Source organism: Falco naumanni, chromosome 1 (genome assembly GCF_017639655.2).
Source record: "Falco naumanni isolate bFalNau1 chromosome 1, bFalNau1.pat, whole genome shotgun sequence".
NCBI classification, from domain to species: domain Eukaryota; kingdom Metazoa; phylum Chordata; class Aves; order Falconiformes; family Falconidae; genus Falco; species Falco naumanni.
Genome location: NC_054054.1, coordinates 19,576,913 through 19,601,228, shown reverse-complemented (window position 1 = coordinate 19,601,228; position 24,316 = coordinate 19,576,913). Strand labels below are relative to the sequence as shown.

Below are 24,316 nucleotides of genomic sequence, written 5' to 3'. Positions count from 1 at the left end.
AACTTTGTTACTTATCTATAAGGAGGTCTGACGTTTAAATTCTGAATGGTGATAGAATATTTTGAGGTATTTTTTGAGGTAAAATAAGGGGATCTCTGTCTTTAAAATTAAGTTCTCAGTTGACTGTAATAGTAAAAGCTGTTTACTTATATTAAGAAATAATTTAGGAAATTGTTTAATGTCACAGTGTTTTCCATGAATTACTGCAGAGACTTGCATGTTGTGATGCATACAAAAATAAAAATAAAACCTAAGCAACAGGAAATAGACTCTGTGTAAGCAAGGTAATGCAGCCAGGATGTTACTTTTTTTTTTTTTTTTTTATTCTTGCTCACCTCCCAGCCTTTTGTGATGTTCTTTTATTTCTCTGTCGAATGCTGAAAGTTAATTTTGTGTACTTACTGTTAGACACCGTGTTGTTACTTGCTCACAGCTTGCATGTCTTCTGGAATGGGGGCAGAGCTTTGTATTCCATGTGGTGTGCCGGGAGTTTGAACTGGAAAGGCCAAAATCTGTAATAATATGCCAGCATGGAATTGATCGTCGGTTTTGTGACTCTAAGGTAACCTTTCATCCACCTGAATTGCTTGCTGTATTTGCCCAAGTTCTTTGAACAGTGTAGAAATCCAGCCTTAAAGTTATCAAGACATGGAGTATATAGTTATATAGTCAGATTGGATGTTCCCTTTGATACATTATAGCTAATTATGTTTTAGAAATAAAAGCGATTCTCTCTGGATTTTCCTGTGGATATGCAGAGTGGTTTTGTGCTCTGTGAATTATTTTGAGAAAAAGTATCCACAGAAGTCAGGCCTAGTTTCTTACCTCCATGGTGGCAATTAAGAGCCAAAGGGCATACTCCAGTGTCCTTTCAGAGACGAAAGTCGTGCTTCCCCTTGTGCTCCTGGCACATGGCCATGGTACTTTTTCATCCCGTATCCTCTGTTAATGAAGCAGTGCTTTGGTGCGAGCAGACAGCTTATAGCTTCTGTGCCCTTTATTTAAAAAAATGGGACTTTTACTAAACTATCATGTCATTGTGGATTCTGCTTTTGGTGCTTATCTCCTGGAATCCCCGTGCATGATAACTTCAAGACCAAGAGAGGGTTGTCCTATGTTAAGTATGGATCCTGGATTTCATCTCTCCACATCCTTCTTGTTTTGTTCCAGTTTTTGTGATGTTCTCTATTAGGAGACTTGATTTGCCTTTTGCTGGTGGAAGCCAGGAGGGCCAGCTGGGTCCTGTGATGTGGCTGGACAGAAGAATTAAACATTCACTAATGAAAATGAACCTCAGCACAGAAACACCCCATCTCATACTCATGTTGGTAGTGTAGAATAAGTGACCTTTTTATTGCTCTAGTTTTAGGGCTCAGTTAAACAGAACATAAATAAAAGGATAAGCACAAATTGAAGTAAAACTCCTAATGTAGGTTTAAAACTTTTTTCTTTTTTTCTTTCTTCAGATGAACTGTGTTCCGGGGCCATGCCCAACATCTGATGACTTAAAGTACACTATGACACGCTTAGCTATGGATGGAGCAGACCTGTATGTGGTAGAACATGGCTGTGCCACGAATATAAAGGTAAAAATATTTCTTTTAACAGCGATTAAAATACTTATTTGTCAATAGAGTTCTTTGTATTTTTTGATAGAATAGCTACCTGAATTTATTATTTGCTTACATGCAATGGACTAAGCAGAATTTCTGAAACTTCAAGTGATAAATGGTTGGCTTGGACTGGGCCGGGAGTAGGTTACTTTAGCTTCTGCCTGGTAATTCCATTAATGATCTTGGAAGATGGTAAGGAGGAGTGGATGCCTGCCAAAATAAGAGTGAAAGCTGCAGGACTGGTGTAAAAAATTTAAGAAAAGTCTGGGCAATATAAATCTTGGTGCCTGTATGTGACAGCTAATAAGAACTTGTGCTGTGAGTTAGTAACTCAGCCACTTGAAATGATTGTTATGGATTGCATACAAGTCAGTGCTTGATAACTCATGATTGTTTTATGTGGTACAGCTGTTTGAATTAATATATACCTTTGGTGGAGATGAGAAGAGTGTTAGTGTCACTGACTGAATCTGAAATACTGCATGGTGTATCCAGTGTTCAGAAAAGGATGGGCAGAGAAGAGCTGATATTCTCTCCATTATCCTGTCATAAAGGAGAAAACTGGAATAATTTACTCAATGTAGCAAAATGTAATTTAAGAGACATTTGAGTTATGGCAACAACAGAAAAGGAGAAAAGTGCTGTGCTGGTATAAGTAACTAGTAGTTATGCTGTCCAATAATAAATTTGGTTTTAAAAGGTAGACTTAACATGTAAGGCTTTGGGGGCAGCTTCACATTATGAGCAAGAATCTAATGGAAGGAAAGTGGTAATTATTTTAGACACTTTTAATGGCATGGTATCTTTGTCATTTGAATGGCTTGCTACCTTGTGGCAATAAAAAAAAAAATAAATATGCTTGAGTCTCCAATTCCTTTTGAGTCCAATATTAAAAAGCACCATCACAAATATTAACTGTGTTTGCAGGCATAAATATGAATGGCAGTATTTTCAAAGGCAGCTTAATAACCTGAACCACTCTAGTAAATTATATCCTGAATGTGTTTCATTTGAATTTAAAAAAACAAAACAACCAAAAAAAAAAAAGGTTTCCAGTGCTCCTTTATAGTCCTTGACAGAGATGAGAAGTAATAATTTAATATTAACGCTGTGGGTAGCTCTTCCATGGCTGAGTTCTTTTTCAGCTTGCCACCTCCTCGCTATGAAAAGTTTCAAGACTCGATCTCAAGTTTCAGGTACTTCATGGGGACTTTTTGGAGAGGACCCAAGCTGTGCAGGAAACATGGTCCGATGTTTTCAGATTATTTGACATTTGAAGACTAAGCATCTGTGGCAGGGCTATGTCATCTTTTATTAGTGTACGCCAGTGTCAGGGAGGATCCCTATGGTATGGGCAGGTGGGTTAGTTGTACAGTGACTGGTTTCCACAGCTAAGTCGGGGGGTAAAGCAAGAACTTCTGGTTTGCCTTTGGAGAGGGTTGGCTCCTGCAGGTACCGTGCTTTTCATAGGAGAGGGGCAGCCTCCTGTTTGGCTTGCCAAAAGTACTTCACATTGGAGTTACACCAAGGCAAGAAACAGTGTGATCATATAAATGTTGCTATAATGTAATTAATGTGGATGTCAGTTAAGGTTTAGGATCTGGAATTTCATGAGTTTTGCAGTGTTTAACATGGTTGTCTTACTGAGATATTTATTAATACAGTTTTGTATTCCAAGTGTATAATCAATGTTTTAGTCTAAGGACATAGAATTACATGTATCCTATCAAATCATATATCCGATTTTGAAAGTTTCAGATTTTTTTGAGTTTAGGTAAAGAATTTAGTAATGATTTATTTTTTTAAAGGTTCGTTACAACATCTCCAATTTTTTTGATCCCTTTACAAATGTAGACTCCCAAGTAGAGATTTAATTTATGTTGTTGAAAAGCTGGCTGAAACTAATTTCTGAGCTTGCTGCCTTTTGTGTTTATGTGCATGCTTGCATATAAAACTGGTTCTCTGTCTTTTTTTTGGGGACAATATTGTACTGAGATCTTGCTGGGATGTAGTAGGTGGTGTGTTAACTGGTTTAAGGCTACCCTTTCTTTGTTTCACTCATGATTAATCAGAGTTGATGTTTTAAATCGTGTTTGCAGATGGGTGCTATACGTATTGCAAACTGCAACCTCCACAACCAGTCTGTTGGAGAAGGTGTAAGTGCTGCTATTCAAGACTTTCAACTGAGACAATACGTTGAGCAGGTGAACAACTGCAGAACTGGTCTTCAGCCGATACTAAGGAGGGCGTACTGGCTAGAAGCTGGCTCTGTCAACTTGGGGCTCATCACTGCTGACATTGCTTTAGCTGCAGATCATCCTTCTAAACATGAAGTGCAGAGACATTTCTTAGAAACGCATGATAACCGAACTAAGAGGTGAGAGTTACGATTGAAGGAGATGCATTTGAATTTGGGAGGGGGTATAAGTTAATACACTCCTCTGAAGATGGAACTTTGTTTTTTTCTTTGGAGAAGTTTTTTGCTTACATAGCTTATAATTTCTTGTAGTTTTCTTAAAGTATGTTGAATGCTTAGCTGTGGGGTTGGTGACTTGAATGTGCTTGGCCTATATAAAATTGTATGATTTTGGTTCTGTCTGCCTTCCCCTATCCCCCAAAATGAAGATCAGGGAGAGAAGGGAATTGAATTTGTCCTTTCTTCTCAGACTGGACTGAAAACAGACTCAAAAGAGTTCTGAGTCAGCTGATGAACAGGCCTGGTGTAACTGTGATTTGTGTGCCTCCCCAAAGAGCAGTTGCCTCTGCCATAAGCAACACACACCAGTGAGGAGAGTTTCAGCAGTGCTTGCCTCCATGCAGAGAGAAGGTGTTACTGTTAGCCTGTGTCGTGGCAAGTGGACATAATCTGTGCCTGAGCCTTGTTGCCTGAGCACTGCAGATACGTTTGTGACTTGCTCCATTCTGGGGCTAATCCTTCATTTTATGTTTGATGTCTGTGTTTCAGATACAAATCTTACTTACTCCCTTCATGCCAGGTGAAATAGGAGCTTACATGTAAGACAGGGGTATCTTTTAATCTTGTTTTCACTGAATTTAAATGTACCAAGGCTGATGTGATCGTGGTTTTGTTTTGTTTTCTGGTTTTCTGCCTTTGTATAGGTTGTGGTTTTTGTGGCCTGATGACAATTTGAGGAATAAAAGAAGCAAGAACAAATGTGGCTGTCTTGGTGGTTGTCGATTCTTTGGTGGCACGTTAACAGGACTAGATTTTTTCAAACTTGAGGAACTGACACCTTCAAGCAGCTCTGCTTTCTCAAGTACAAGTGCAGAATCTGATATGTTTTATGGGCAGTCTTTACTGCAGCCAGGAGAATGGATAATTACCAAGGAGATTCCTAAAATTTTAGATGGTGAGAATGCATTGTGCTGTAATTTTACTCTATTTTGCCCAAAAGTACAGTTTCTTTACTGCACGTTAATATTTGTAGTCTTTCTGATTATGATTAATGATTACTACTTGTTGCGGTCTTGTAGCGGCATGGGCCCTTCTAAGAGCAGGCAGTAGCTTGAAAGTAGCAAGCAAGCTTTCGTGTGCTAAATTTTTATATTAATGTGCAGCTCCTTTCTGAGTAAAAAGAAGGTTTTTGATTTGCATCTCTTCTGATTATATAGAAAGCAGCCTACCAAGATAATCTGATGTTTTGCTGCTATGTTGTTATTAATTTTTTGTTAGTACTTCATGCTAGTATATGTATGCATTTCAAAACTAGGGCTTTCATTTAATGAGGATTTCTGTTTTAGTGGGCAGGGAAGAGACAATTGCAGTTGTATTATCAGATGATTGATTTTTCTTTTCTCTTTCTGACCCTAGGTAAAGCAAATGGTGTAAAACGAAAAGATTGGGATTGCAGGTCTGTGGGTATAGAAATAGAAAGAAAAGCACAACACCTAAGCCTACAAGTGCCATTGCGTTCCCATAGCTCCTCATCGTCTTCAGAGGAAACGAGTAGTTCTAGCGCTGCGCTCCCCTTGCTCGCAGGTGAGAAGGACAGCCCATCGTCAGCTACTGAGGACCACTTGGGACAGAAGGAGTTCCTGTCTGGAGCAAAAAGGGAAGATGGTCATGGAAGGTTAGTACTTCCTGTCCAAGTAAAAGTGTAATGCGATTCTTGAACATGCTGTGACAGAAAAAACCCTATTTTTAGCAATATATGAAGTGTCGGTTCTTTCCTAATGGTACTGCTGAAATGCATTTCCTAGTTTGAATGCGTATTTGGATCCCTGATAGGGGTTGATCACTAGATCTGGGTAGAAGATCCAGCATGTAAGACAAAGCCCTTGCCATCAGTGTTTGGGTTTACATCCTCTGTATGTAGGCAAGTGGACTAACAAGTGGCAGGATTTAGTATGTAATCAGCATTATGAAAATAACTGCTATGCTAATAGAAAGTCACAGAACTGCTGAAGCATTTGACAACTTCTGTAATGTAAAAAGAGGAGCATTAATAATAAAATAAGCTAATGAACCTTTAATTTTTGTTTCCAGTGTTGCAGCTGAGGGTGCAGAGGGCAGCCCTGCATCCCCTGGGAACCAGGAACGGCCTGTTGGTCAGTCTCCCCTGAGGTCTCCACTGAAACGACAGGCGTCCGTGTGCTCTACCCGGCTTGGGAGCACCAAGAGCCTCACAGCAGCTTTCTATGGAGACAAACAGCCTGTTCCAGTCGGTGTGCAGTTCAGCAGCGATGTGTCTCGCAGTGATGAGAATGTCTTGGACTCCCCTAAGCAGAGGAGGAGCTTTGGTTCTTTTCCATATACTCCATCTGCAGATTCAAACTCATTTCACCAGTATCGCTCCATGGATTCCAGTATGTCCATGGCTGATAGTGAAGCTTATTTTTCTGCAGCAGAAGAGTTTGAGCCTGTAAGTAGTGATGAAGGTCCAGGAACATATCCGGGGAGGAAGAAGAGAAAAAAGCAAGCTCAGAAAATTGAATATAGTAGAGGGTCTATTTATCACAGTGTGGAAGGGCCCTTAACAAGCACAATCCATGGAGAAATTAATCAAGATGTTAAAACGTTACCAATTAAGACTCATCCCTCACAGGCTTCATTTGTTTCGGCTCTGGGAGGAGATGATGAGCATGTTGAGAACATGTATATTATGGAATCTGAGAAGACTGTGGAACGTGAGCAAATAACTTCCCAACAGCCTGTAATGGCATGTTACCAAAATTACCTTACACAGTTCCAGGTGATTAACTGGTCAGTAAAGCATCCAACTAACAAAAGAACTTCAAAATCCTCATTACATCGCCCTTTAGACCTTGACACGCCAACAAGCGAAGAAAGTTCGTCATCATTTGAGCAACTTTCTGTCCCAACTTTTAAGGTACGGAAGATGGAGGAAGAAGGAGTAGAGAAAGGAAAAAGAATTTAAAGGAAGTTAAAAATTCTTAGTACACCTGTTGTGTAAATAAAGCTGTGAGAAATGTGAAACTTCACTTGCTTTTAGTTAAGGAATAGCTTGGATTTCTGACTTGAGATCATGGGCTGTGTGTCTGAGAGGTTGTGGAAAAGAAAAGATGGAGTTAGAATTCTGTGGATAAGGTGTGTGTTCCAAATTGTCATAATTGTACTTAAAAATGCTGCCTATTAAATGATATGCAGCTGAAGGATATTTATACGAGTTTTCTTGAAAATATATGTTACATGGAACTTCAGGAGTAGTACCTTTAATGCTGATAAAGTATAATCTAGGCTGTAAATGCTTTATTTCAAAGTAAAATTGAAACTGGGATTTAGCAAATGATTTTTGTAGATGTTTGGGCTTTTTTTTCTGCCTCATGATGTATGTGATATGAGCATACATGCTTAAGGCGCTGAAATGAAATGCATGAAAAATCATGGAAATTTCTTAATAGAAAATAGGTGTCTAAGCTCTGGAATTTAATTTGTTAGTACTTTGCAGCAAAAGCTTTGTGTTTGTGCAAGCCTTTTGTACATTAGTATTTGAAGTTGTTTTTTTTTTTAAGCACTGTTTGTGTAAAAACTTTGCAATCTCATCTCTCAAGTAGTTTAAAAAAATAAACCTATGAGTTTTTATATACTAGATAGGAGAATCTGCATATGAGAGATTCTTTTAAGAAAAAAACTATAAGGAGAATCTTTATTTGAAGATTCCTTGGGTATTTTTTTCATACATAGAAGGAATGTAATAAATGTAATAAATTTCTGTGCACTTTTATCTTAGATTGTTAAACAGGGTCTCACAGCTAATTCATTACTGGACAGAGGCATGCAGCTTACAGGATCAACATCTAAGTAAGTGGAATACTGCATAACGTTATTAGCATATTTTTTTAGAGAACAGGATTTTCCTGATACTCTTGTTAAATATTTTGCCTCTTTCTAGCACTTCCAAAATTTGATTTGTACCTGTAGCTTTCAGTACAGACCTATTATATAACAGAATACTCTCTTCTAAAATGTTTGGTTTTCATCAAAAAGAAAGTATACCGTGAAAGCATTAAATGATTTTACTCGTACTTTTTCAAGATTACGAATTGCAACTTAATTTAAATTAATTTGGAAGGTGCTTATAGCAAGTGTCCATTGCATTGCCAAAAGCTGAACTTGAATCTAGGGAAGGGCTGGGCCTTGCCCTGAGATTCTCTTTGCGTGCTTCCTATGCAGTAGAAGAAACGTGCCATTATATGTAATTTATTAAGAATTAAAATGATACCAGGACACTTCTGTATTTCTTTTACAAACCTGGATTATTCATATGTGTTTAACTTGTTTAGTACACCTTATACTCCTTTGGAAAAGAAGTCTGCAGAAAATACAGATGATGAAACAATAACAGAAGAATGGACTTTGGATCATCCTGTCTTCCAGACACGGACAACGGCGATAGTGGAAGTAAAAGGGACTGTAGATGTAGTTCTGACTCCACTTGTAGCAGAGGCACTGGACAGGTAATCATTTTTACACTTACTACTGCAGTGTTAATTGATTATGCTAAAAATTGTCTAAAATCAAAGCTGTTTTGTTCAGCAAAGGTTTAGGTAGAAGGATTGAATATGATTGATGGAACAGCAGGGTTTTGTACCCAGTGAATTTTAATTCCGCATTTCCCATGGAGAAGCTGGAAGAATGTTATGCTGACCTGGCCTTTATATCTGTCAGTGCTTAATTTTTTTCTCTGTAGTGTTAATTAAACATTATTGATGGTGTCATGTGAAACTGGCAGTTCAAATGGTCTGTTGTGGGCTTGTTTGCTCTCACAGGTATATAGAAGCAATGGTGCATTGTGCTAGCTCTCGACACCCAGCAGCAATCGTTGATGATCTGCACTGCAAAGTTCTTCGAGATGCTGTACAGAACAGCAAAACAAGCTTCTCAGAAAATGTAAGAAAGGGAACAAGAAAAACGCGCAAAGATTTGAAAGAATATAGTTTTCTATATTTTTATTTCTATATTTTACATAGAAAACATTTTAATTGAAGTGTTTTGAGATATAGGACCTACATACATAAGGAATACATATTTGTTTTTTAATTTGTGCCTAATGTATATGCATTTTTACGATCAGCTGTTATATGTTACATTTACAGCTGAAATGTTTCAGTGACCAGAAATCTCTTACATGACTGAAGTGAAGTTTTTCTGTTTTGGAAAGTCTAGTCAGCAGCTACAGTAATTTGCATGAGATCATACATTCTGTTCTTAGAGATTGCTATAATTGATATTCTTATGGATTATATTCATAAGAACAATACATTGTTTACTATTTTACAGTAGTTAGGGACATAGTCTCTGTGAGGTAGAAGAAAGTTCAGACTAGACCTGTGAAAGTACATGTTTGGGTTTGGTGGTTTTTTTGCAGTTCATCTGATACCTTAAAAGAATTGATTTACCTTGACAAGAATTGTATGGTAGTTCTACATAATTAGGAGTTCTTTCTTTCCAAGTTAATGACCATATCTGTATTTTATGATTTCCTAGATTTCACAGTGTAATGGAAGCTATTTACTTCATAATAAGTTGTTCTATGTAAGTTATATATGTAGAACTCAAACTTTCAGCTGAAATGTGGTCATTAGGAAGTTTGTTGCAGAGTGGCACTGCTACACTTATGGATCTAGACCTACCTTATCAGTAAGTGCTACAGTCCTCGTTCTAGAAATCATGGTACGGTGCTTTAAATTAAGTCAGACTCTCTTGCTGCTTCAGTGCTAATAAACTATTCTGTTATTCTTTAGCTTAGTGGCTCTGAGTCTCAGTGAGAATAAACTATTTTTCCCCCCCTCCAAGTTATCTTCGAAACAGGATATTAGAGGAACAAAAATAGACACTACCACTACAGGAACAACAAACCAGGGACCACCACAGACCAATCTCTCGCTTAAGCAAGATAACGTGACAATTAAAGGTCTTCAGGCCAACGTTACTGTACCAAAGGTAACAACTTTGTTTGGCTTGTTACTAGACATGTGCCTTACAAATTACCCTTACTTTGCATCCCTGTTAGTCCCCTAAAAGCTTAAGCTGAGGCTATGTATTTGTGCCAGAGAAGTAATGTTTTGAACAGGACAGTGTTGTGGAGCTGCTCAATTTTGTTATGGCACGTGTGCAAGTTAAATAACAACCACTATAGGGGTAACTGACTGCCATGTCTTTAAATTATTTTTTTGTCTTCCATGTGTGACAGTTTTATCTTTTCTTTTTTCATTTTACTGAGAAGTATAAGACAAGACTATATCAGAAATCAGTGATGTATACTTAATGCAACATGTTTTTCTAAATTTCTTTACTCTTTGGGCGAATTTTATGTATAGGTGAACCTGTGTTTACTACAAGCATCTGTTGATGAATCCCCAGGGGTTTCTTCTGGCAAAACCGTGACTCATGTTTCATTAGTAGCTTTGTGTTTCGATAGAATTGCTACACAAGTTCGTATGAATAGGTAAGAATAATACATATCGCTATTCGTGGCTGTTTATTGTGAAGTTAGTCAAGAGACTTACAGTGATGCCAGTTTTCTGCAGTTCTGAAGAGTATTTGAAAAAGTTGTCTTGACCAAGTTATTCAATAAAATGTGTCTTCTGTGTTTTAGAAGTTAGCATCTAATATCTGATTAGAATTGCAGGTTTTTTTTATAAGTGAATGAACTCTTCTGGAATAATTCTTTAGTTTTAACTCTTTCTTGCTTTTATGTCATGCAGGATACAATTATGTTTTTCAGTATTTTTCTACCAAAGTATGTATCTTTTATTGTAACAAAGACTTCTTTTTAACACTGCTGTGCCAATGTGACTTCAAAATTTTAAACAAAATTAATCAAATTAAGTATGTTTACCTGAGACTTGCTTAATTGTGGGGTTTTTTTTCCCTTTATATTCAAAGGGGTATAGTTGAGGAGACTTCAAACAATGCAGAAACTGGGAGGAGTTCTGTCACATTTGATCGTTACATCCAAACGAGTAAAATGCAGCCCCAGTCTTCTGGCTCACTGAGATCCAATGCTGGAGCAGAAAAAGGAAAAGAAATTGCTGCTAAACTGAACATCCATCGTGTTCATGGGCAACTTAGAGGCCTTGACACAACAGGTAAGCCTTTTTTTAAATTGTGGAAATGCCAGTTTTCATAGAATTGAGTGGTTATAGTTCACCTTGATCTTGTACTTTGGTTGCTGGTTTTTTTAAACAACATAGATAAAAAGACACTTGAACCTGCAGATTTTGCAGATACTGTAAAAACAAGTTAATCATGGTTATTCTGAATTATTTTTGGTTATTAAAGTGCTAGATTTAAATATAGGCAGAGTGAAAACTATCAAGATGAACTTCTAAGCTGTTTGTGTAGCAAATGGGTTGTGTTGTAAATATTAACATGCACTGGTAAAATTTCAGACCTTGGCTCCCTTCATCCCACCTGGTCTCTTTTTCAGCTGTCATTTTTTGTCACCTGATGCAGGGAGTGAATTATGCTTATTTACTTTCTAAGAAATTCAAGATAGGTATAATGTGCCTGTTGTACTGGCAATTTCAGCATGACATGCTATAGATTTTAAGCTATAGTGACTATGAAACTGAAAATGAGATCTGCCCAATGGTTGGTCGTCTTGTTTGTGTTAAGGAAATTTCTTCAAGAGGCTATGAATTAAATTCAGCTGCTGTAAGTCCTGATCCTGGAAAAGCTAGCCTGGAAAAGATGACCAAGAGTAGACATGGTTTTTGTTAAAACTGCTTTGGTTTTGATGGAACCTGTACCAGTTAATGCTGTGTTTTGCTTTGTCCCATAAAGAATAGGAATGTTAAGGACATGAGGAAGTGCTCTGTGAAGCAAGTATGATTAAAAATGACACGATAAACAAAACCCCCAAAAAATCTACCACTATGCAAAGATGGGTGAGCAAATGATGAAACTGGAGGAAACTAAAGCAATATAGAGAACATTAAAGTAGCAAACTTCATTTTTAGTTGGTATGGGTAGAATCTTCGCACTAGTGTCCTGTGTTAGTTATGCTGCAGACATTTAAGAAGGCCAAGTAATTTTTGAATTCTAAACAAGAAAAGTTACAAGTTGGGGACAGAGTGTGAGGATTAAAAGGGATATGAATTAACTCAGTGTAGTTCTTTTCCTCAGATATTTTTGAAGCTCTGTGTGTGAGTTGATAGGCAATAGGTGTAAAATTATTTGAAATGTTTCTTCAGAAATGTTACTAGAGGAAAGGATTTATGTTTAAGCTACACCCTAACGTCAAAGAAATCAAGGTGGCATAGTACATCCTTGGATCTTAGACAGCAAAGATCATACTGAATTGAAAACTGCCTGGGCCCATATTTTCTTTAGGAATCAGTGAGACTTAGTGTTTGACATCCTCCCAACACAGATATAGACATGCTTCCATCCAAGAAGCCGTCTTTGAATTAAAAGTTAGAACTTTATTTCTAAATTGCCTTCAGGTACGTTATAGCTAATACTAAAAGTGTTTCTACTAAAACGTACTATCCAAGAGCACTGTTGGTATCGTTGTCATTTATTGCTATTAAACCTTAAGTACTTATTAGGAATGTTATTTTGGTGAATTAATTTCAGACCAGTTGTCAGTTTCAGATATAAATCTGAAGAGCTTGTCTCTGGACAGCTCAAAACACATGTCTCTGGAACCATGACTCTACAAAAAGACAAAAAGAGGAATGTGTTAGGATTGGGAATGTCTCAAAGCTTTAACTTTGTGTTGCTCGGTCCTTGTTTTTTTTGAACTTAAAAATTACCCAGCTCATGTTAAAATACCAGGAGCAAGGTTTTTCCTCCTTCTTGATGATTCTTTTTTTCTTGTTCATTCTTGAATTTTATCTTTTTTTTTTCTCCACCCAACCCCCCCTCCACCACCCCGCAACCCTGTCTGGGGAATACTAAAGGGACAACGCTCCCAAACCACTGTAAACTTCAGAGAGCTATTCAAAGATGTAAAGGTTTTTTCAATTTTGTAAAAAAGTGGTAACTATGTTTGTTTTCACAGATATTGGAACTTGTGCAATAACAGCTATTCCTTTTGGGAAATCAAAAGTTCTTTTTACTTTGGAAGAGTTGGATGAGTTTGCTTTTGTGGATGAAACGGATCAACAAGCTGTTCCAGATGTAACTCGAATTGGTCCTAGTCAAGAGAAGTGGGGTTGGATAATGTTTGAGTGTGGAATCGAAAATTTAACTATAAAAGGTAAAGCTTATATAGGTTTTATATTATTTTATGAAACTGCTAACAATTCTATTGTTAGGTCTTCTAGTCTAGCAATTTTTTGATTGGAAATTGCTGAATATAGGTGATACTAAATAATACATGTCTGTTGTAAATATGTCACATAGTAGATTACAGAATAAAGGATCTTCTAGTAATCAATACCATTTATAACAGCATATGAAATAATTCCATATAAACTGGTTGCCGTAGCTTCTGAAAGAAGAGTGAAGGCAGAAATTGATACTTTCACTGAAATCCTGGCCTTGCAATCATACCCACAGTAAGTGTCTGAATGTAGGGCCAGAGTTTTGCTTTGAGAGGGGAAAGCTAGCTTGAGAAAAAAACCCACCCAGCATATATGTATTTTCTGTCATCCAAATTAGTCTTTCCAGGGAATAGCATTTCAAAACAGTCTTCATCTGAGTACTCTTCATCTACTTGGAACAAACTATCAGAAGCTCAACAACTAGCTGTTAAATTGTTATACAAAAACTGTAGTGAAAAATTGTTGTGTAAAATGCTAATGCATCTTATTTAACCGAAATCCTATGTATTTCTCCTCTGAAGTGCGGATCTTTTCTGTGGGATGTAACTTAGATGTTTATACACAGCAAACGTTTACAGTCTTGGTATGTGTGCTTTTACAGGGGGAAGACAATCTGGAGCAGTATTGTATAATACGTTTGGAGTCATGGGTAAATCAAGAGATACAGAGAGGGGTGGATTGCTTGCATCAAATAACTCTTCTGATTCTCCAACTGGCAGTGGTTACAATACTGATGTGTCTGATGATAACCTTCCTTGTGACAGAATAAGCCCCTCTTCAGATATTAATGGAAATTCAGTTTCGGATGAGCAAGTGTGTACATACTATGCAGAAATGATTGGTGTTGGGTTGTTTGGGTTTGTTTCCAGAGTGATTAACATTCTTCATAATAAAATTGAAAATTTAACATGTCTCATTGTGCTAATTGCATTCATACTGTCTACTACACTAAACTTTAAGCTTTCTGCAAGGTCCCTTGGTATTGTCTTGGGAGAGTTGATGGACAGCATTAGTTTCTTTTTCTTTGCATAAATGTATATGAAACTATTTCTTATGAGCAGTGCACAGTATGGTATGTTACCGCCTTTAAGTGTAATCACATTGGAAAACAATTTCACTTTTGACTATGTGTTTCCTTTTTTTAAGGATGAAGGGGTTGAATCTGATGATCTAAAAAAAGATATACCCTTGATGCCTCCTCCCCCTGACTCTTGCAGCATGAAGTTAACAATCAAGGAAATCTGGTTTAGTTTTGCAGCCCCTACCAATGTGCGCTCTCCAGCCCATATATTTTCAAGGTATAATTTTACCTGATTTAAAAGAAAGAAGTTACAGTTCCGCTTTATTACATTGCAATTGTATTTGGTAGATTCTGAGGGTAATTTCAATAATTCTTGAAACTTAATCTGGAAATGAAAAGTTTGGATTTTACATGTATCACAGTAACTCTTGCTTCAGTTTTTTATTGTGGTCATCTATATGGAAGTGTTGCTACAAATTTTTTAGTTAGATATGATTAAAAAAAGAAAAGAAAGATTAAAAAAAAAACCAAACACAAAACCACAAAAAGCCAACAGAAAACTTCCAGTAAGACTGAAATGTATGAAGGAGAAAGGTAGGGGAGGGTATCTTTTTTGAGTAGGAGAGATGCTAGAGAAGAGAACCACTCTTTTGGTATTCAGCCAGATGCTTAACCCATGATCTTAATGCCACTGCAGGATAATGTTCAAGATTAATCTTTCTAAGATATTTTTTCATGTTGTTTTTGTAGAATAAGCCAAATATTCACATCTGTCAGTAGTTTAAGATCAGTATGGAGCTATAAATTGGAAAATACTCTTAGTGGTTTCTTGTCTCGGTGCTGCAGCAAAAGCCCTGCATGATGTAATGTGCAATAGTTAATGTGCGATTTAGTCAGTAATGGGAGTTTCAAACTGTGATTTCGATAGGGAATACAAATGGGAAAAGGAGGGAGTAGCAGTAGCAAGAGTGGTTGCAATTACAAGTGTGTGACTGAGTAAAACATAACCTGCCTTAGGTACTTTTTACCAGTTCTTATTTTCTAGACAGTAAGTCTGTATTTGTTACTTTCTAACATTGTTCTGTCATATTCCACCTATTTGAACATAATTTATAATAGCATTAGAAAATCCTGCTAATCGCTGCTGCTGGACATGAATACCTAATTCTTTTTGTTTTTCTCAACAGGCAGCTGAACCTGCTGAGTACGGCAACACCTGCCGTTGGTGCTTGGCTTGTACCCATCGATCAGGTGAAATCATCATTAAATAAACTGGAAACGGAAGGAACCCTGCGAATCTGTGCTGTTATGGGTTGCATTATGACAGAAGCTTTAGAGGTAAGAGGCCTTTTATAAAAGCAGTAGGTATATTGGAACAGAGCAGTGTCATATGTATTATATATTTGTTTGGGATTATGGATATTTTCACTGACAAACTTAGAGCACCTTTTATGATTTTTTACATCCAGAACTGGTCACAAGAACTCACTACTTGTACTTTTTGTACACGATCTAAATTTCAGTGGAAAAAAAATTTGCTCTTACTAGTGAGGAAGTCTTGTGCTTCTTACAGGAGTGTGTCTCCACGTAGAATAACTGGAGATTCTACCTTTTGAAAGGGAGGAGTGAGAAACATGGCTGTAGCGTCTAATATAATTCATGAAACATGAAAGTGTGTTGAATTATGAAATATTTAGGGTGTCTTTCAGGAGAAAATGAGAATTTCTGTGCCCCTGCAGTGTATTGAATCATGGTGTTTATTGGACCTGCTTGTTAAAGGAAGGGGGGGCAAGCATTGCGAGGGTGAAACATCCTAGCAAGAAGCACAAAACAGACAAATTTTTTTATTGAAAACTAGGATTGGTAGAACTTTTGTAACGCATTGGGTGTTACTGTGATTTGCTAAGGCGCTTTCTTGTGTGTAGGCAGTTTTCTGCTGGTCGTTTGGTTGGCACCATCTAGTGGGAAGATTTTGAGGTGATACCCGTTCTGGGTGAGATGCTGTCTTGCATCTTAAGGTTGATGAGCTTAGGGTCAGGCTAGTTTTCTTCTGTACTCAAAAATCATCCTTTCAAGCAGTCTCTTATTGCTAACTCCCTTCTTATTTCTTTTCCTACTCTTTCTCTAGCATAGAACCAAATTAGAAATGTACCTGTTTTTTCTTTAACTAGGAATAAACAGTTCCTTTGAAAATTTCATCTATGTGTATGTCTGTTAATCCAGAAGTAACTTTACAAAGTCTGCGATTTGAATCCAGCCTTCTGTTTTATTACTTAATATAAATAAATAAGCATCAGGTATGATTTTTCACATACACTAGTTAAGATAACGGTGGGTATCCGTGTGACAAGTCTTGGTTGCAGAAGTTCAAAATGGGGTTAGAAGCTTGCCGTACCATAGGTGAAATCTTGTAGTTCATACGTGGATTCTGTTTGCAAGTATGTTCATATGTGAAAAATTGTTACATTTTATTCTAGAATAAAAGTGTGCACTTTCCCCTGAGAAGCAAGTACAACAGGCTTACCAAAGTAGCCCGCTTCTTGCAAGAAAATCCTTCTTGTTTACTGTGTAATATATTGCACCATTACCTTCATCAAGCAAATTACTCCATTATTGAGGATGCCACCATGGTGAGTTACCGTGTGAAAATGGAAATAGCTCAGCGCGTTAGTTTCAAATGTACAATTCTAATGTCTTAAATTACCTAACAGTTTAAGTAAAGTTAACAAGCAAGAAAACGTAACCCAAACTTGTATATATCCTTAGATTGATAAGTAGATATGGCTTACCTCATTTCATTTTCTTTCAGATCTGCTGGTTTTGTTGTGACCTGTGTATATGCATAATTTTTATCAAGCTATTTCATTAGTAAATACATGAGAAATCATAAAGCAGAAAGGCATATCTTTAAAGTTGTTCATGGCCTTTGTATCAGATTTCATTTTTCTTGAAGATAACAGCAGTTATGTTGAGTAATTAATAGTAAAAGTTTGCATCTCTAGTATTAAAATTGAATACATCTCAATTATTAAGGCAGGTGCATGCACTGATTAACTTCTTCAAAATTCTCTCCTCAGCACTAGTTTTCATGTCTTTTAGAAATACTTGGATAATGCAGGCAGTTTTTAAAAAAGAGCTAGAACTGTGGAATCGTTAAGGCTTAAGAATCTAATCTTTTTCCTGTTGGGTTTAGAACGTAAACATCTGATTGTAGTGGTAAATCATTGTTTCAACAAACATACTAGGCATAAGGAGGAGTGTTTCTTCCCGATGTTGTGTCATTTTCATAATCCCATTCTACGGGTGTCAGACTTAAACACTACATTTTCCAAAGTATCCAGCTGAGAGCCCAGTGATCAGAATTAGCACAATTTGTGGCATAAGCAGCAGTTTGATTAGTAGCCAAAATAAGCTTTTTTATAATTCAGTGATGTAATCAATACAATCCCTATTTTTTGCCTCAAATTTCTGTTTTAAAATCCTGCTTACCAACAATGGAAAAAACTTAATCTTTTTAATTTTGGTTCTGTTTCTATAGAGAATCCACTGCTGTTATGAATTTCAGTCAGTAATTCAGAGCTTTATAATTACTTAAGTACTTTTAGTTTTGTATTGAATAAACCTTTTTCCTCCTGTTCTTTATTTTTGGCCCCTCAGGCTAGATCCTCAGGCCATGTAGATGAATTTATTTACTGTGTTTAGTGGAGCTATAATTTTTATCTGTTAGCACTATGGTTTCTTCGGTCTGAATGGGTGCTGTGTGGTGCCAGCATAAAGATTTAAGGGAATTCTGACTTTCCCCCCTGCCTCAGTTTACTTTAAAATGCTGTGATACATGTGTTTGTTTTTTGTTTTTTTTTTTTTTTTTAAGAGTGATGGCCTTCCTGCCTTAGTAACCTTAAAGAAAGGTCTAGTTGCCTTAGCAAGACAGTGGATGAAGTTCATTGTGGTGACCCCAGCTTTTAAAGGAGTCAGCCTACACAGACCAGCTCAGCCAGTGAAATTGCAGACAAATGCCTGCCACGAGCATGAGGATGGACTGGGATTAGACAACGGAGGGGGTCTTCAGAGCGACACAAGTGCTGATGGAGCCGAGTTTGAATTTGATGCAGGTATTTTTGTGTTCTTCTCTCTCCGTAAAAAATCATAGGGAGAAGTGGCTCCTCTCAGAGCATTTGTATCTTCTTTAGCTTTAATGCTTTAAATACAGTATATTTTTCTTTTTTTAGAAACATCAAAGTTCTTTTTTTAGAATCATCTTCATTTTGAAGCTGCTGCTAATTATAATTTTAGCATTATGATAAATATTACTTGTTTGGGGAAAACCAAAACAGGAGATTTATCTTTCTTCACATGCTTTTTCTTGTTCTTTACTGCACAAAATACATCAGCTTAATTATTTGCCAGCTTGGAATTAGGATGTTGTTCTTTTGACTGTAGTTAAGAATTGTAACATGCAATTCTATGAACTTTCCCAGGAATAACTTCAAACCTGCCTTCTTATTTGGTCTTTGTGAAAATACATTTTCTTTTTTTTTTTTCTCCCTCATTTTTACTACTTATTTCTGGTATATTTCTGTTGCCAGCTTACACACTGCCGATTTAACAAATGCTACTGATTTAGCTCTGTACTGAATACACAGCTGACTGAAGTAAGAACCAGAGAAATGGAGGGCATAGATAGATACATGTTGGAGCACTCTTTTTTTTGCTGCCTTGAGGCGACTCAGTTATTTTGTGATTGTAGCATGTATGTAAAGCGCTGCTCTTCTCAGGAATACGTTTATGTTTTTCTTTTCTCATGTAAAAATTACGTAACATGGAGAAAAATATTTTTAAAAAATCAGGAGGAGAATCCGCTTTTAGTTAAAAGCTAGGCAGCAGTTATCAGCTTAGAGAGATGTTTGTGTGTGAAACTAGTATATAATCATACTGTATGATGGGAGTGTTTGCCCCCTCCTCCAAAATACGTGCTTTGGTTGAGCAGAAGCAGACTTTTAGAGCCAGTGATGTATTGTAATTGCCCTCCCCCCCCCCCCCCCCCCCCCCCCCGCCCCCCGTATATTATTCTATTTTTCCACTAAGAATTTTGGAAGCAGCAATTTTTCTGCCTTGTATACATTCACTTACACATGGAATTCATGCAAATGGAAGCATCTTAATTAAAAAAATGATAAGTCATGCCCAAGTCAGCAAAAGAGATTTGGCAACTTTCTTTTGGATCTGTAGCACAGAGCAACAGTTGTATGTCATTAGAAAGACAAAAAGATTTGTGCTTGGATTAGTAAACAAAATCATGTCTGAGATTTTCTTACTTGTCTTAAAAGTCCCTAGACAGCTATGTGTGGGTGTGTGTCAGAATTTGGAAGGTCATGACTGCTTGCAAATAAATGTATCTAATAATAGATAATCTTGGTCCCCCATATATATACAAATGAGAAAATTTTTTTGCTTGGTTCCAGCTACTGTCAGTGAGCATACAATGCTCTTGGAAGGAACAGCGAACCGCCCCCCACCTGCTGGCAGCTCTTCTGGGCCTGTAACTGGTGCTGAGATCATGAGGAAATTATCCAAGACTCACACTCACAGTGATTCTGTTCTGAAAATAAAGGTAAGTTTCTTGTGCCATGCACAGCGGGGGAAAGTGATTTGTAACTATAACTAACTATAACTGTAGCACGTGGGAGGTGTGCTCCTTACCTTATAAAAGTGATGCTTAATCAGTTGACCTATATTCTACATCTGTTCTTTATTGTTTTTCTTGCCAATTAGCTTCAGAGCCATGCTTAAAAACAATATATATGTGCATTAGCTTTTATGACTTTTCATATATTTATGTAAGCAGGAATGAGGATTTAACTGTTGTTACACAAAATCTAAGATTGACAAAGCTCTTCAATAACTTCTAGTAATATTAGTGTGGGGTTTTTATTCTACAAGCTGTTCAGAAAACTGCAAGATTTTATTTTTATCTCTACTTTCTGAGCAGGAAGAGTCTATGAAAGCTGTGCGTTAGGTTTTTTTGTTTTTCTGTAAGTAATTTGTTGTCATCTGTGTATTAGGGAGTTTGGTGCCTTGTACTGGTTCCTTTTTTAGCTGTGTTTTTTCACAGGGTTTTTGAGATTGGAAGTGACCCCTGTAGGTCACCTTGTCCAGTCCCCCAGCTCAAGCAGGGCCACCCAGAGCCAGTTGCCCAGGATTGTGTCTAGATGGCTTTGGAATATCTCCAAGGATGGAGATTCCATAACCTGTGACAGTGCTCAGTCACCCTCACGATAAAAAAGTGATGTTCAGGAGGAAACTCCGGTGTTTCAGTTTGTGCCCATTGCCTCTTGTCCTGTCACCGGGCATCACTCAGAAGGGCCTGGCTCTGTTGTCTTTGCATTCTTCCTGCAGGTATTTACACTTGTTTTGTTAGTAAGATCCCCCCTGGGCCTTCTCTTCACGAGGCTGAGCCAGTCCCAGCTCTTTCAACCTTTCCTCATAGGAGAGATGTTCCAGTCCCTTAATCTTCTGAGGGGCCCTTTGTTGGACTCCCCCCAGTATTTCTTTCTTGTACTGGGGAGTCCATAACTGGACACAATACTCCAGGTGCAGCCTCACCAGTGCCAAGCAGGGGCGTAGGATCACCTTCCTTGACTTGTTTGCAGCTTACTGCCTGAGGCAGCCCAGGCTGGGCAGCCCAGCAAGGGCACATTGCTGCCTGACATTCAACTTGGTATCCACCAGAACCCCCAGGTCCTTTTCTGCAAAGCCGTTTTTCAGCTGGTTGGACCCCAGCATGTACTGGCGCATTTGTCCCCTCTAGCAGATACTCACCTACTACCACTTACTGCTCCCTCCTGCTCGTCTTGGATGGTTTAGGATTAAGTGGCCCAGATGCTTTGCTCAAGAACAGATCTGGCTGCTCTTCAATTTGAGGGCAGAGAACCTCTTTCACAGTGTTAAACCTTTGGGTGGACCAGGAGCCTTCCTCTTGGTGCCAGAAGTCCCCAGCTTCTGTTCTTCACCTTCCCCAAAGGCTGCACCTACCGTTACACTAAGGATGGCGTTTGGTCTTCAGACCATTTGGTCTTCAGACAAAGACCAAATACCAGCAAGGCTTGTATTTAGTGATACGCGCTCTTCCTTCTGCAAACTTGCTTTAGATGAATTCTACACATCCGCAGTTCCATTTTGTTACTCGTTTGACTTTTTAAACTGTTTTTACACACAAGATTATTTTAATACTTGAGAATTCAATAGCACCTTTATGCGTGATAACCATACGGTGTATAACCTGCCCCAAACGAAGTGCTACTTGTCCAAAAGTTTGTGGGAATAAGAATTTTGTTGTTACTGTGTTCTGATCTCGTATTCAGACCAAATGTCACATCCTTTTTGCAGTTTATGCAGTACTTAATTAGTTTCTTTGTTTTCTCCACAAGGGTATACATCCATATCATTCCTTAAGTTACACTAGCGGAGATACAGCTACAGATTCACCAGTGCACGTTGGCCGTTCTGGAATGGCAGTCAAAGAAAGTCCAAGAAAAGAGAGTCTGCTCAGCTATCTTACTGGGAGTTTTCCTAGCCTGCATAATCTTTTGGAAGGGACTCCTCAAAGAAGTACCACTGCAGTTAAAAGTAGTTCTTTAACAAGAACAGGTATGATGTAGCATAAGTAAGCTAAAGCGAGGGGAAGGGAGGATTGGTTTTATTTTCATGACTTAGAAAAGTTACTATATATTCACTATGAGTTATCTTTTCTGTTTAAGACCCCACCTCCCTCCTCCCAAATAATCATATTTTTTAATAGCAGTTCCCAAACATCACTGCACCATACCATTTTATTTCCTAGAAGCAAGCAGCGAGTACGTTGGGTTGGGAAAAGAAATTACAGCTAACAAAATAAATAAAGTATTTTCCTTTTAGTTAGCCTTACTACTTTTTGAGTATAATACGTAATTACTTAAGTGAATATTTTTCAGTGAATAAGGAAATGGAGTGATCATTCTGTATTTGTCATTTTTTTCTTGACCTTTTAAGTAGCTCCAAAAGTGGACTAAAACGAATGTCCTAGTACTTTAGTTTGTGTATAATAATTTGGAGATTTTTAGTAATGGTCTTTTGAACAAATGTGTTTTGTAGAAGTTTGAAATACATACATTGAAATTTTTATGTTCTATGTTACTGTCCAGAGTGCATTGTTATGATTTATAGAAAGAAAAAGAGATTTAACTTTGCTGCATTTTCTCTAAAACCTCTCTCCTTTGCTGTCAGGGAATGAAATATTATTCAGAAAAAAAGGTATTTTTGTTTCTTAATGACTCCTTTCCTCTAATTAATGTTAGAGATGAACAAATGAAAAGGTGCTTGTAGTGCAACATCCATTTAGCGTCATAGTATAACTTCCATGGTAGCACCTGTAGTGCTGCTTGACACAATTTACTGCAGTATACCTTGAGAAGTAGGCTTACTTTTATAGTAAATAGATATTGTCAGTAAAATCATGCTGCATTCCTGGTTTTTGCTGACTTGGATATGACAAATGCTAAAGCTCTTCTGTTTTGTCTGTATAGGAAATACTGTGGCCACAGACATGTTATCTGAACATCCTTTGCTGTCTGAACCATCTTCTGTGAGCTTCTATAACTGGATGTCAAATGCTGTGGGCAACAGAGGAAGTGTAGTACAAGAAAGTCCGGCCACAAAATCTGGACACAATAGTCTTCCAACAGGTATTGTTAATTACAGCTGAATTTAAGAGATAACTCTGGGTTGGCTGTTCCTGTGTTGGCCACTTTTTTCTGTAAGTGAGCAGGTGACAACATACATACTATTTGTGGGACTTCTCAGCAAACCGGAAAATGAACAAATATGATTTAAGCAGACCTGTTGTTTTCATTTCTTGCACCCTGCCTCCAAAAATTCAGGTTTTTCTTACATTTGAAAATGTAAATGTAACTTCCAAAACGATGTGTAGGTGTCAAAAGCTAAGCCATAAGATCATCCTCGGTTGCAGAGTTCCTTGGATTTTGTTAGTTATTCTTAATCTAATTTGCATATGCTGTTTTTGTGATAAAAATTTTGTACATTGGAATCCTTGCTCTTTCTCTGTTCAGCTTGAAACTAACCATGTGTTTTGAAAGTAAGTTCCTCGGGAACTGGAATGATCAGCTGGTGTAAGGGAATGGAGAAAAGAAAATACACATTACTGAAAATCTTAAGTGTATTAATGAAGCAGATACATAACAACTTCTTGCAGCATGTTTATTATTCTTGTAAGCCTGTCATCATTCATAATCTTCAAATGTGTGTCTCTTAACTTTCTTTTCTAGTGACACTAAATTTGAATGTTTCCTATATTAACGGTCTTTCAGCTGTAATACATTAATCTTAGGCAGTAAGAATTTTTTTCAGTTTGTTTTTAATATTGAACAGATATTCTGATCCTACAGAACATCTTTGTGCTTTACGTGTATGTACATATGGTGTGACTACTCTGTAAACTGGAACATGTTTCTCTGCAGAAAGAATCATAGGGTAGAAGCATAGCTTTCAATTTTGTTTATTCATTTATTTATTTCAGAAAAAAGATGCATTTTTTCCTACTGAAACTGTAACAGTTTGTTCACACGCTTCCGTTCCTGAAGTTGAGACTCTGATTTTAACTCAGACACAGATCTATCCAAACCATTTTTCTGGCTCTCCACTAAGTGCTGTAAGCTTGAATTTTGAAGAATCGGGATTAATTTACATTGGCAGAGCAACTCTGTCTCATGGAGTTGAGTCCAGTCTAGACTCAACGTGCAGGTGATTCAGCATCACTCTGTCCTTGTGCTGCAAGTCTGGTTGTTCACAAACAAGCAGCTGCAGGGAAGTGGCTGTCCCTAGTCACCTCTGAGGAACGTATTTGGGTAGAGACTAATCAGTAGATGTCAGA

The 24,316-nt window shown here is 37.5% G+C and overlaps 1 protein-coding gene across 11 annotated transcripts in view; it reads left to right on the top strand.

The window, feature by feature from the left end:
• KIAA1109 (KIAA1109 ortholog) overlaps positions 1–24,316 on the top strand; it is a 125,136-nt gene that overhangs the window by 47,955 nt on the left and 52,865 nt on the right. For all 11 annotated transcript variants that reach the window (XM_040583966.1, XM_040583943.1, XM_040583950.1 and 8 more), the window contains exons 23-43: positions 434–562; positions 1,467–1,586; positions 3,713–3,990; positions 4,734–4,984; positions 5,446–5,704; positions 6,121–6,964; positions 7,826–7,896; positions 8,379–8,552; positions 8,865–8,985; positions 9,892–10,038; positions 10,416–10,543; positions 10,984–11,186; positions 13,106–13,303; positions 13,972–14,183; positions 14,517–14,668; positions 15,579–15,729; positions 16,869–17,021; positions 18,263–18,503; positions 19,854–20,002; positions 21,819–22,038; positions 22,953–23,111. In XM_040583966.1, coding sequence (XP_040439900.1) covers positions 434–562; positions 1,467–1,586; positions 3,713–3,990; positions 4,734–4,984; positions 5,446–5,704; positions 6,121–6,964; positions 7,826–7,896; positions 8,379–8,552; positions 8,865–8,985; positions 9,892–10,038; positions 10,416–10,543; positions 10,984–11,186; positions 13,106–13,303; positions 13,972–14,183; positions 14,517–14,668; positions 15,579–15,729; positions 16,869–17,021; positions 18,263–18,503; positions 19,854–20,002; positions 21,819–22,038; positions 22,953–23,111 — 4,360 coding nt within the window. The remainder of the gene's footprint in view (positions 1–433; positions 563–1,466; positions 1,587–3,712; positions 3,991–4,733; positions 4,985–5,445; positions 5,705–6,120; positions 6,965–7,825; positions 7,897–8,378; positions 8,553–8,864; positions 8,986–9,891; positions 10,039–10,415; positions 10,544–10,983; positions 11,187–13,105; positions 13,304–13,971; positions 14,184–14,516; positions 14,669–15,578; positions 15,730–16,868; positions 17,022–18,262; positions 18,504–19,853; positions 20,003–21,818; positions 22,039–22,952; positions 23,112–24,316) is intronic.